At 48.8% G+C, this 13,351-nt stretch overlaps 1 protein-coding gene across 1 annotated transcript; it reads left to right on the top strand.

Moving 5' to 3' along the window:
* Positions 1-6,953: 6,953 nt before the first annotated feature.
* On the top strand, positions 6,954-11,444 carry etaa1a (ETAA1 activator of ATR kinase a). The gene is made up of 6 exons (XM_026169473.1): positions 6,954-7,298; positions 7,801-7,932; positions 8,026-8,096; positions 8,190-8,302; positions 9,042-10,468; positions 10,580-11,444. The coding sequence occupies exons 1-6, from the start codon at positions 7,142-7,144 to the stop codon at positions 10,684-10,686; spliced, it is 2,007 nt and encodes a 668-aa protein (XP_026025258.1). The 5' UTR covers positions 6,954-7,141; the 3' UTR covers positions 10,687-11,444.
* Positions 11,445-13,351: the final 1,907 nt, after the last annotated feature.

Below are 13,351 nucleotides of genomic sequence, written 5' to 3'. Positions count from 1 at the left end.
GCAGAAGGAGAGGACGCGACGCTCTTCACCGTCAGACCCACAGTCCTCTGCTTCTCACTGTTCGGGCAGAACAGGAAGACGTTTGGACCGACAGCATAGCGACGGCGCCTTCTCCAGCTTCTTGTATTTCAGTCTTCGATGGAGGTAACAAAAGTTCGACTGAACCCTTCAATGACCGTGTCTGTTCCACGAGTCCCACGGCTCGATTTCCATTCATGTTTCCAGGTCCCTGTGACCTGACGTAGCTCCTCCGGTCTGAGGGCGCAGCTGGAGGATGTGGTGGCGTCAGGTTTTCATGTCCTGACTCAGGTCAGCCAGTTACAGCCGAGGCAGAACGAGCTCAGGGCTTCCCACAGGTCCGTCCAACATTCCCTGTTTCTGGAGCAGCGCCGGATGTTCGGCATGAAGACTTTGGCTCAAAGGAGGCCTCGAGACAGGGTCAGTCGGTGAGGAAAGAAGCCTCGTTGCTTGGTTTCGTGTTCTGTTGGCGCTCGCAGAACTGGAAGCACACGCTCAGGCTCTGCTCTCGGGGGCCGAGACTCCCCGAGAGCAGAGCCCAGCCAGCTCTCACAGACCTAGAGTCCAGGACTCTGCACTGCGTCATGGTCTCGTGGCTTAGAGCAGCCTTTTACTCCACGGAGGGTGTGCTCGTTGCTCAGGTGGTCCCTGTTATCAACCACCAGGAGCACCTGTCCTCTGACCACCAGGTATGATGGATGTGTTTACTGTGGAACAATGAGCAGCACACACAAATGTCAAAATGAAACAGGAAACATAAAGACGCAGAAACGGGAGACGTAACTAAGGAACAGAGGACACGACGGCCTGGAGAGACATGGAACGAAACAGGAAGGGGACACGAGACCTCGACAAGACAACACGGAGACAGAAACATGACGAAAACCCCACAAACATCATCCCTGTCACAGCATCTTACAAACACTGGGAACGATTTACCTGCTGAGGGCTCAGGTGACTGCGTCTGGTATGAACATCTGTCTCAGCATCTGCATGCAGAAAAGAGGAACCGGAGCGTCTCCTACAGAGCACACCGAAACCCACAGAACCCGACCTCTGACCTCTGCCGGGTCAGCTCACAGCAGAGGAGCGGTTCGTCGTGTCTGCGGCGCTGGTCCGGTTCTGTTGGGTTTTACATGAATCGCGCCCGCTGAGCTGCATCTGTCTGCGGTCGCTTTGATATTTTGATGTCAGTTTTCAAAGGAAAGCATGAAGAAATCTTTTTCTTATTGTTGGGAAGAACACAAAGTTCCACGCTGCCCCCGGGAAGGTCTAAAATCTCGTCTTCTGTTTGCGTGGACACATCAGACAGGAAATGCCAAATCCATACTCATAAATCCACACCCTGAACTCTGAGGGTACAGGCGACGGCCGGCAGGCCCAGCAGCAGGTCTGCGCCTGCAGCTGAGAGCTGCTGGTCGTGTTAAAGAAGCACCAGGTTCTCTGAGCGTCGGCCTGCCGACCTTCAGCTCGCAGACCTGTGAGCTTTGGATCAGTCTGTCCAAAGATTATCACTGAATCATCAGTTATTAATAACCTCTGGCTCTCTTCTGGAAACGTCCTGCACTCTTCTGCTGACCGAGCTGAGACGTTTATTCTGGTCTCTGAACCGTTAGAATGAACAGCTCGGCTCTTTGCATCAAAGCCTCGAACGCGTTTGATCCAAAACGAGCACGAGTCCGTTTTTTTAACATGAGAGAGTTTTATGGTCTGCAGATCTCCCACAAAGTTTTAGAGCAAACTCGCAGCTCCTTTTTCTCTGAGGTCTTCATCAGGATCGAGCTCACTGTGACCCTGCAGAACATTTCCGCACAGCTGCACGCCGCCTCAGGTCGGCGCTGACACTGCAGGCCTGGGCCGGGGGGCGTCGGTCCAAGCAGACAGTGATCGATGGCTGAGATTAAAGAGCGGCATATCTGGCACTGCCCTCTGAAAGCCCCGCCAGCGGCCCGGCTCACGTTTCAAAGCGCCGGCTCAGGCCAGAGAGCCTTTGAGGCCGCGCTGATGGTAAAAGCAGGTAGAGCGCTGCTTCCTGCCGGCCTCAGCTCATTGAAACGCTGTGTTTTCTTCGCAGCAGCAGGGTTTTCTAATCACACACATGAAATATGGCGCATATGTGAGTGTGGCTGCGGGCCAGGCGGCGGGCAAGCCACCGCTCAGGTTTCACCTCCGTCCACAGCTGCCGAGCTGGAAACAGCCTCAGACTCAGTGTGCTCTTTTTACACGCTTCACCCAAAATAATCCCTGACGGAGACATTTTAGCTTTGAAGGTGACCTCTTGGACTGCAGCTTTGCACGAGTCACCGTTCAGAAGTAATCCTCGTTAGTGTGATTAACTTCCTCATGCTGAGCATGTGTCCCAGCAGACGGAGCAGCAGCAGCTCCGTGTTCCTGTAAAATGAACTTTGTGTGGCGGAGGCCTAGCGCTCACCTTAAGCTCCAGCACTGCGCCGGCTCGTCTCGGTCCGGCTGGGGTTCCACTTTTCTGGATATGCTTGGTGTTTCCTGTGTTTCATGTCTCCTGCTGTGATCACAAACCTGACACTCATAACTTCACTCATAACAGTTATTACTAAAGTCGTACCATTCACAGTCTCTGAGCTACGTTTGGCCATTACACGAGCTGAACTTTTCTCCACCAGAGGGCGACGTTTTACACGCTGCTGAGTTGAAATTTTTTCATGTTTCTGTCGTCCCCTCGTTTCCTCAGCAGCACTTTCCTCTTCTCATCCTAAATTAGAGCGTCTCCTTAACTTTGAGCTGTCTGCTTGAATGAGGCTCGCAGAGACTGGTTGCACCATCTTGTGGTAAAAAGTGGTACTGCATGAAAGTACAGCCCAGCCCTGTTCACCCTGTGATTTGGCTGATATCGCTCCAACATGTTTGTTCACAGTCTGCTGAGGCTTTAATTTTGGACTCTTTGAAACTGTGATTAAGCTCAGGATTTAAAATGTTTATCTTTATATTGACCTTAATTCATTTAATTACTTTTTAAAATGAAATCCCATTTACAGTAGCGGTTTTTGATACGGGCGACATCGTGGTGGGGGCGGCAAAAAGAAGTTGCTCGTACTCCTGCTGCCCCGACATCAGCCAGCGCATTTTGGGGATGTCACAGGCACCGATCGGTTTTCTGTCGCCCCTTTGCTGGGAGTAAGGGCGCCCTCCGTTTGCGAGCTGCGCCTGCTGCTGGCGGCACAGGGAGGAGAGGGCGGGGCGGCGGGGAGTCTCTGGCTGGAGCAGCATCTAATAACCAACTCACAAAATAAAACAACATAAAAACAAACCAACAAACACGAAAACACCAGACATCATGATACAGAGCCCTCGGTGCGCCTGCGCGCTGCTGAAGTCAAAGTAAACTTTATTGTCATCTCCGCTACAGACAGTCCAGCATATAGAGAGACGAGACGACGAGGCTCCAGTTACAGCAGTGCAAGTAAACAAATAATCAGTGTTGGGACTAACGCGTTATTAAGTAACGCGTTACAGTAACTACGTTATTATTGTGGTAACGAGCACGGTAACTAGTTATTATGCCAAAATCAGGAACGCGTTACTCGTTACTGGGATTTAGATAGGGTCGTTACTCGTTACTTCGTGTGGTGGCATCGCAGAGCTTCCAAAGATTCAGTAACATTAGCAAGTGGTGGAGGCCAGCAGGTGGAGGAGGGAAAAGGGACGCAGAAGGAAAAGAGACCCGAGGTGGCCGCCGGTCCGAGTGTGAACTGAACTTCAGGTAAGAAGTTCTGACCTGCAGTCTCTCTGGGTCAGATATGAACCAAGTTTAGGTGGAGTTTATTTTCGTTATTCTGACTTTCTCCGTACTGCGTGCTAGCTAGCATGACGGAGTTTCTATACAGCTGGGTGGTGCTATGAAGTTAATGATGTTTAACTTTATTTTGTTCATAAATTATTAGAGTTGCCAACCGTCCCGTCTGGTATTCAGAGAAAATATTACGCGTTTCTTATTGAGGTGAAAAGGAACAGTTTGTCCCGTAATTCAGCTACAATGAAAAAGACACAAAGCTGGAGTTATTCTGTGTTTACGCTGCACAGCTGTCTCTTCTTCTTTCATTCTCCCCCCTCCCTCTCCTGTTTCTACTTCAATCATGAAACTGATCAGTGATCAGCTGATCGGCTCTCTTGTTTGTTTATCGCCCACTTTGCGCCAGAAAGAGGAAACCAGCAGATGTCGCGCTAAACAACAGCAGCACGTTTAAGCTTGATCAGCTGTTGTTAGAATTTATTTAATATTAATTTCTAGTATCAGCTGATGTTTGCTGGAGCCACAGCTGTAAAGCTGCTGGTCATGATGTCGGTTTGGATATGTGGTGAGAGGGAAACATGAAGATGAAACCAGGAGATGTCCTTACTGGATCATCAGAGCTGAACAGGTGATGGAGAAACAGGTTTACCTTTTAGGTGACATGGATGAGTTGAAGTTATGAACTGTTTCTGAGAGACAAATAACACCAGGATCCTTTTTTAGGTAGCTGACAGCTGGTAACTGTGCAGGGGCGGGTCTAGCAAAGTGTGGCCAGGGGGCATGTAGGGCATTAACAGGGAAAGGGGGGCACAAAGAAATACTTTTCTTTCTTATTCTCATTTAAAATATCTCGCTTTTATTAAATAATTATCTGAATCTTACAACAAACGATTGATAGATTGATGCATATATACCATCAGAACAGTGAACATCACTGTCACAACAGTGTTTATATTCATTCAAAGGCTTTATGAGTTTTCCTATAATGGTGGGCCGCTCTCTAGTCAAAACGCCCGGGCTGATTTTCTGTCCCAGTCCAGCCCTGTATGCAGCTCATCTGCAGTCTGGTGTTACCTACATCTTCCTATTCAGAAGGCAGAATTTCTGAGTTCTGAGTACAATCGAAAGCACCACGACTGCAGTTTTTGTGTTGGATGTAAAAAGCGCACATGACTCTGTGACGTAGGCTAGAATCATGGCAGCGGTCAATGACGGTCCAGGCGTGGGATTTCTCTCGTGGAAATATGCACATTATCTTTTCCTTTCTATTGGTAGGTGGCACAGTGCACTGTGGCAAGTAAGCAAGCTAGAAGACTGGCAAAGTTATGGAAGCAACACATTAACAAGAGAATTCTGAGTAAAACCAAAGTTACTTTCCCTAGTAACTAGTTACTAGGGAAAGTAACAAGTAACTTGAAGTAACTGAGTTACTTTTGAGAGAAGTAACTAGTAATGTAACTAAGTTACTATTTTAAAGTAACTTACCCAACACTGCAAATAATAAATATAAGAAGAGTAAGAAAATAAATCTACACTTTAGGACTCGGGGTAAAGGATCAATAACAATTTAAAATTTACAGTTTGATGATTTAAAGTCTCACACACAACCCGTCGAAAGGGGCGGGGCCAGCTGCTTCCAAATAGAGCACATTTCATTCATAATGTTGTAAATCCAAGCCCATCATGTATTCATGATTTGAATCCTGGGTTGTGTGAAATCCCAGAAATAAACCTTAGACAAAGTGAATCTGTGAACTGTGTGTTAGGTTATGTTGTGGTGATCCTCGGGTTGCGGGACTTGTGTTCATACTGGAGGGCAAAATGAAAACCAAGATGGACAAAAACAGTTCAAAGCCATCAGGAGGAGAAACGAGCGAAAGAATCAGGTAAGCAGATGTGTGATTGGATAAATAATCAAGAATATTCCAGAGTAGAAAAGAGTGTGTAAAAGGCTGTAACTACTGCAGGGTTTACAGTGTGTTAGATGGAGGAGTTGGACATTATTGTTGGGAAGAACACAAAGTTCCACGCTGCCTGTGGTGTCATTCAGTGGTGCATCATGGGTAATCTCAGTCTCTCACTGCGCGTGCTCCTGTGACTAGCCAGCATGTCATGGAGTGGATGGGAGGTGTTATCCATGATTGTCCTTATCTTGGACAACATCTGCCTCTCAGACACCACCCTAACCATCCAGCTCCATCCCCACAACATTACTGGCCTTATGGATCAGTTTATTTAGTCTGTTGACATCTGTGACTCTCAACCTGCTGCCCCAGCATGCAACAGCATAGAGGATCGCACTGACCACAACAGAGATACAACAAGATAACATTAATTAGTAGTGATAGTGAAAACTTCTGTTTACGTTTGTTAGTCACTTGATGATTTATGATGGCTGTTTGTTGCATACACAAACAGAAGCAGACCCCGAGGGTGGAGGTGGAGGATCCATCAGTGCTGCTGGAACAAACCTCCATCCTCCTCTGCTGTGACTCACAGCTGCTCCGTGTGTTGGTGGGTTTTATGCAGAGTCTGAATTCAGATTCATCACAGAGAGCAGCACAGCAGGGGGTGATGCACTAATTCTTCCTCTGGGGGATCCGAGGAGGAGGAGGAGCGCTGCAGCTGCAGACAAAAACACACACGAGTCTATCTGACTCTGATTTAATGAAGATGTACGGCTCCTGTGCCTGTCTGAGAAGAGCCCTCTGCACCTGAAGGGCTGGTGGTGTCGGAGTAATAAAGGCTGTGAAACGTGCAGTGATGTGGTGGTTCTTCTCACCTCTGCTGCTTTAGAGCTGATTCAGAAACATGAGTGTCACTTTATCTCTCATTTCCAGACCTCTGATTCCAGAGCTGCTCGAGCCAGGAATGAAGAAAAAACTAACTGCAGGGTCAAATTTCAACGTGTTATTATATCATATAACCGCAACATAAGAGATAAATCTACAAGAGTCTAAAGTCACTCTTTCATGTTTTAACTTTAATAATGAATAAAATGTAGCATTAATTCAAATATACGTATAACTCTGCCACTCAAATTAAAATCTGAATACTTAACAAAGTTTTAAAATACTACTTAAGCCTATCTATGTAAAAATGTAAAAAAAAAAATTAAAACAAACAAAACAAACATAAAATAAAAGTAAACACTGCAATGTTCAGTTTCCGCATAGCACTGTTGCTCTTGAACGCACCACCGCAGGGAACTCTGGGAAGGAGAAAAGATGGCGGGACGTTCAAAACCTCGGCGGGGCGTCCGAATTTACGGCCTGAAAAAGTGACGCTCAAAGAGCCATCCGGCGACACGAACCGTGGCTGCCCCGGCTCTCACCCGGAGCTCGGGCGCTGACCATGAGTGGAAGCCGGCTTAAACTCGGCCCTTTGGCCGCTGTGATGGGCACCCCGCTGGAGGAGCAACAGGCGGCTAAACCGAGAGCAAACCGCCTGAGCAGGAGCTCCAGACAGAGGCTGGGATCTGAGCAGGATTCCCCGAGGAGCCAGCGGGCAGGTGAGCAGCACCTTTCTGTGCCTTTAGTGTCGGTTTACCTCCTCGAAGCCGTTTTCTGTGACCGAACAACCGCTCTCCTGTTTGGACAGCGCGACACGCCAAACTACATGTAAATATCTGCAGATTTAAGGTTTTCTGAAACATTTCACTAAAAATCGTTTTCTGATTCGTGACAAAACGTGTGTACAGCCCGGAGAGCTCACACTCTGCAGTTCGGCTAGGAACAAGTTCCTCAGCCTGCAGCAGTGTGGCTAAAAACCAAACTAATATAGTTGTTTGTTGAACTAACCTCTGCCTAAACATTTGCGTTATTGTATCTAAAACCACATTAAAAGCTTTGTCTGCAGGTTCACACAGTGAAACTCCACCATCACACTAACAGAGCGCTAACGGTGTCAGTATCCATCACTGCCCCTTGGACCAGATTAACAGACGCTACTTTAAACTTCAAATGTGAGACGTTTACAAAGCTGACAGAAATGATTTTCATCCTTTGGTCCAGAGTTTAAGACCCCCACCAGAATCCCCAGGTTCAGACATACAGGAAGTGTCTGCGGCGAGTCTCCGCACAACGAGTCCGACTTTCAGCAGGACATCATCTGGGACGCCACCTCCCCTTCGCCAAACAGACGCGGTAACGCGGAGTCAAATTTGCTGCTCTTGTCTGTGTTTAATGCGCTTTGTTCCACGCTGGACACCTGAACTGTGATTCTCTCGTTGTCCGCAGGTAAAAGAGGAAAAACGCGCCCAGCCGGAGCCGTGAGCATCTCGGAGATCGTCAACAGGATTGCTCCAAAGGTCAGAAACCCCCAAAACAAACACACCAGCCACGGGTCGCAGCAAAAAGCATCTTGCTGTTAAAGCTAACGATCGACTGTACTGACTTTGCAGCACGGCAGACCTGAAGACACGGACCCGACGTTACAGCAGTGGATCGGAGACAGCGCCGCCATCCCCTGCACGCCAGACGTTCAGCTGCCCAAACCCAAGAAGAAGTCCCCGAGGTGGGTTCAGCTCAGGAGACTGGCGGGAACGAGCCTCAGACGGCACGCTCCACCCCGCCGATGTAGACTCGGTGTGCCAAAAGAGGAATTACATCTGTTTTTATTCTTTACTGAAAGTAGAAAATCAAAGAGAGACACGAGACAAAATGAAAGAGAAACTTAATGAGAAAAAATAAAAATAAGTTAATTTAAGGTTTGTAATAATACAAAAAAGACAGCACAGCCCCTCTGCAGGCTTCCTTAAGTTGGCCAATCAAAAGAAGGGTTTGGGAAGGGCCTTAAAGAGACAGGAGCTAAAAGAGCCGGTTTCAGACAAAGGAGGATTATTTTGAACGGTGGTTCATGCAAAGCTTCTCCAGATAAAAACACAAAGAAGGAAGTTTTAAAATGATTTGGCTGCAGGTAGAAGGTGTGACTGTGAACTGGATCATAACACAGAACCAATCAGGAAACGGCGCTTTGCTCACGGCCCGAGACCAGTGCACACGGCCGCTACAGACGGAGCCATGTTCACATCAGATCAGATTATTGATCTTTAAGCTCACAAATGCTACGACAGGCTTAGTGTTATTTACAGAGGTCCTCGATAACAGCGGCGGTTCAGCTGCACAGGTGTGAGGAGCTCTGACGTTGGCCTGACAGGAACACATCGTCAGCAGGTCTCGGTCCATCACAGCACATTTACTGCATGTGAGTCTGGTTCCGACTCTCGGTGAGCTTACGTTTCGTTCTGTTGCAGACCGAACGCCGTCGACGACCTGCTGAAGCTCGCCAAGCAGTTTGACTTCAACATGTTTCGTCAGGATGAGGAGGAGGCGGAGGACGTGCACCAGCAGAGCCTGGAGCTCCTGTCCGAGGACATCCTGGATTTCGAGAACGGCGTTGAGATTGAAGTTTCTCCCTCACTCCCTGGAAGCCGTCTGCCTGCTGCGAGCGTTGTGGCGGGGACGGGCGTGCAGCTTCTTCCAGATCAACACGTGGACGACGATCTGGATTTCCTCTTCGATGGGCCGACTCAGTACGTGAGCGGGAACCTGAGCCAGGCCTCAGCTCAGTCACAGGTCAAACCTCCCAGAGAGGCTTCTGGGAAACCGTCCGTCTCGTCACGCGGCCCCACTTCAGCCGTTTCCACGCTGCACGGCAGCGGCACGTCAGCCCGCAACGACTTCCAGGATGACTGGGGAGACGACGACCTGCTAAATGACTCTTTGGTGTTAGAGATGACGCAAAATCCTCTGAAGTTCGCTTCTCCGAAGCTCTGCTCGACCCAGAAACCTGCTGGCCAGGCGAGATATCAGAGGGAAGCTGATACCGCCGTCAGGCTCGGCCAGTCTGCCGCACCCAAAGTGGAAAAGGAAAACGTCAGGCCGAGAGCGACGTTCCTCCTGGAGCCTAATCCTGCTTTCTCTGTAGACAGGATCCAGAACGCACGCCGGGAGGTGGGCTACAGCTCGAATCCCGCCGGTAGAGACGCTGTGCAGGGCGGGGCTTCGTCTCGGCATGCCCGGCAGACCTGTTGGTCCAACTCGGTGAAGCTGGATCTGCAGAAACCGCCGTCTGACCAAAAAAGGACTTCTGCCGGGACCTGCCGGGCTGCAGCATCACAGACTACAAACGCTCCAAACTTCCCACAGAAAGCTGGAGTTTCCTTCCACAGCGCGCCGCCCGCCGACGGCGACTTCCTGGATGACGACCTGGACGCTTTCTTCCTGTCAGAGCCGGTCTGGGACGACCTGGCGGACGATGAGCTGCTGTGTGAAATGTGTGAGGACCTGGAGAGCCAGATCCAGGGCGTGGCTGAAAAACGGGCTCCTCTGATTGGTCAGATTCCCAACCACAGCGCAGCTCTGTGGCCGACTGGCAGAACCGGACGGGACGACAGGATCCTGCAGCCAGAAGCTCCTCCCCCCACAGGTACGGGCAAAGCAGCCGGCAGCTCATTGGCCGGTGGTTCTGCCTCCAGCGTCGCCGTAAAGGTGAACGAGACTCTGAGGTTCACGGGAAAAAAAATGGTGTCAGGATCCACGGTCGAGTCGGCCTGTCTGCAGGAGAGCAGGCGGGTGCAGTGGACCGCCGCGCTGCAGAGAGCGCCGCAGCAACACGCCATCAAAGACCAATTCGCCTTCAAGAGGCCGACCGACCCGGTGTCCACGGCGACCGACGACGGTAAGAGCACTATCGGTCGTGGTGAAGTGAGCTGCGTGTTTGTACGTGTGAAGCGGTTCCGTGGCTTCGGTGCTGTTTGCGTGACTCTGACCGATTTCTCGCTTTCTGCAGTTCGGGGGAAATGTTCGCCCGCGGAGATCGAGCGGAAGAAGCAGCAGGCGATGGAGAGGAGACGGCAGCGACTGCAGGCCGCTCAGAACCTCCGAGATGTGACGTGACCGACCCGCGGGGATGAAAGCTGGCGGACACGTGGGCAGCAGCTGCTGCTCTGATTGGTCCGCCGAGGGTGACTGATGGTCTCTGTGTTGGTGTGTAGCTGACGTCACTGCGTGTGTTTCTAATTGTTTCTGTATTTTTGGTTCACAGTAAAATATCTGACGAACTTTGGCGTCCGATGTAAAACTAAAGGTTTCAAAAGGATGTAGCTTATCTGCACGCCAGTGCGCGAGGCTCGCGCCGCATCACAGCGCCGCCGGGCTTCTCGCGCTCGCCGTGTTTTTAGCTGCGCAGGAAAACATCGTGTGGACAATCGTTATCACAGACCCAGAGAGGACTGAAACCATCCGGCTCATTTCTACCTGCTGAACTCTAAGTCGGACTCACACCTGAGCAGGTGATGCTCAGGTGGAGGCCCGAGGCTCAGCTTCCTCCTCCACCTCTGAATGCTAACAGACGGATGAACAGCCAGCAGCTATGAAACAGCAGGAAGTGACACGCGAGGGGAAGTAATCCCCACAGACTGTCTGGGGAAGCCGACCGGAGAGTCTTCAAACGCCGGGAGTTTAGTTCCCTCGACTTCAGCTTTTAACATTTGTTCACATTTTATTGAAACATTTTCCTTCGCAGACGGACCGACGTGTGCGCTGCAGGTTTGACCTGCAGATTAAACTTTTTAACGTTCCTGTTTCTGTGTGAGCTCTGCTCTGTTCAGATCTGAATCTGTGCAAAATAATAAAAATAACAAAATAAACTGAAATGAGTAAAGCTGTTGTTCTTTTAACCCTTGTATGGTGTTCGGGTCTGTGAGACCCGTTTTCAGTTTTTTTCAAAAGAAAAATTAAACAATTAATTATTTTTTCAACCTGAAATTCATTGGCTTTGGCTTATTTTCTGTGAAGAACATAAATCCGAACTAATTTTCAATGACGTCATACTGTACCTCCCCCCACGCATTTACATTACATACAAGGTGTTCGGGTCCACTGGACCCAGGTCTAATAAAAGTGTTGAAAGTGCAGGTCCTGTGTTCCCACACTTTGTCCTCCTCCTCTCTGGTGCTGCTGATGGTGTTTTCTTCCCCTCCTGCTTGCAACATTGTTGAAAATTCAACTACCAACACCGTCTGCTCTGACATTCCCGCACATTTTACCCTCTTTCTCGAGGGATCCAAATCTTATTTTCTCATACCCTGTCCCACCTGCAAATTAGGGGCATAATACTATAAATAAGACTTTGCCAGTGTGGTTCTTAATCACAACTGATCAAGATGGCAAAAGATTATCTGCTGCGAGGGCCATCCAATTGATTTTGGAAGAGAGAGAGGCTTCGGATGACGATGTTGACAAAGAGGTTTCAGAATATTTCACATTTCTGAAAATTCAGAGTCTGACAGTGACTTTGAAGAAGAGGAGGTTGAGCACCATTTAGTAACAAAACGAAGACGAGTACCCCATCAGCAGCCAGCTCCAGGACCAGAACAAGCCCACCAGACAGCAAGTGAAGAAATATGGATGTCAATAACTGGTGACATTGAATGGTCTTCTTGCCCAAGAAATGAGCCACCCTGCAGAGCTGTTACTGTGATAAGCCAGGGCCAACACGGCTGACAGTTACTCATGTGCAGGACATCAAGTCTTCATTTGAGCTTTTCATCCCAGATTCCATCCAGAAAATTATTCTGGATTGCAGTAATCTAGAAGGACGGTGTGTTTTTGGAGAGAGGTGGAAGGAGATGGACCAAATTCATCTAAGAACCCCAAAGGCCTACTTTGGGGTTTTTATCCTTGCAGGAGTTTTCAGGTCCAAAGGGGAATCGACAGAATCCTGTGGGATGCAGAAACCGGCAAGAACCTTTCCGTGCATCAGTGTGTCTGGAAAACTTCCACAAAATTTCCAGGATTATCCATTTTGATAACCGAGACGACAGACCAGCTCGACGGCAGAGAGACAAGCTAGCTGCCATCAGGACAGTGTGGGATAAGTGTGTGCACCACCTCCCCCTGTTTTACAACCCTGGGCCTAATGTCACCATTGATGAGCAGCTGATCCCATTTAGTTGTGAAACATATTGCTTCACGTGTAAATGTGTTGTGTCTTTCCACTCACTCCACTTGATTATAACTGATTTATTTTTTTATAACATTTTATTTAAAAAAAACCAAAACAAAAAAAACCCGAGAAGCACATTAATTCATAAATGTGATCTAACAAAGGTAAAGGGAAAAAAATAACCATGTTTGCTGTTCATATGGTTTGTAATTGGGATGAAGTAAACATCTGTTGAGTAATTTAACATAAAATTGTTTGATAGTGTTAATTTGGAAAGCCAAAACTGTAGCAGGTCCACCAGACCCATGAACACTGGCTGAGTAACAAAAATACGAACACCACACAAGGGTTAAAGGGGAAACTCATCACTGTGATAAATGTTTCAGAATAATATCAATGAACTGAATCTGAAGCACAGATCGATTAATCGATGATAATTATGAAGTAATTAAACGCTTCATGGGGAGTTTGTAGAACTTTGATGGACCCTGGTGGAAACTTTCTCCTGCGTGACGTGAAGCGGGACGAAGCACCTCCGGGCTTCCTGTTTGTGAGCATTAAATTTCCTTTTCCGACAGCTGGGAGCGCAGCCCGCCTCCGCCTCCCCCAGCATCC

This window comes from Astatotilapia calliptera, chromosome 6 (genome assembly GCF_900246225.1).
Source record: "Astatotilapia calliptera chromosome 6, fAstCal1.2, whole genome shotgun sequence".
Classification (NCBI taxonomy): Eukaryota; Metazoa; Chordata; class Actinopteri; order Cichliformes; family Cichlidae; genus Astatotilapia; species Astatotilapia calliptera.
The sequence above is the reverse complement of the archived record's forward strand: the minus strand, read 5'-3'. Positions and strand labels throughout refer to the sequence as shown.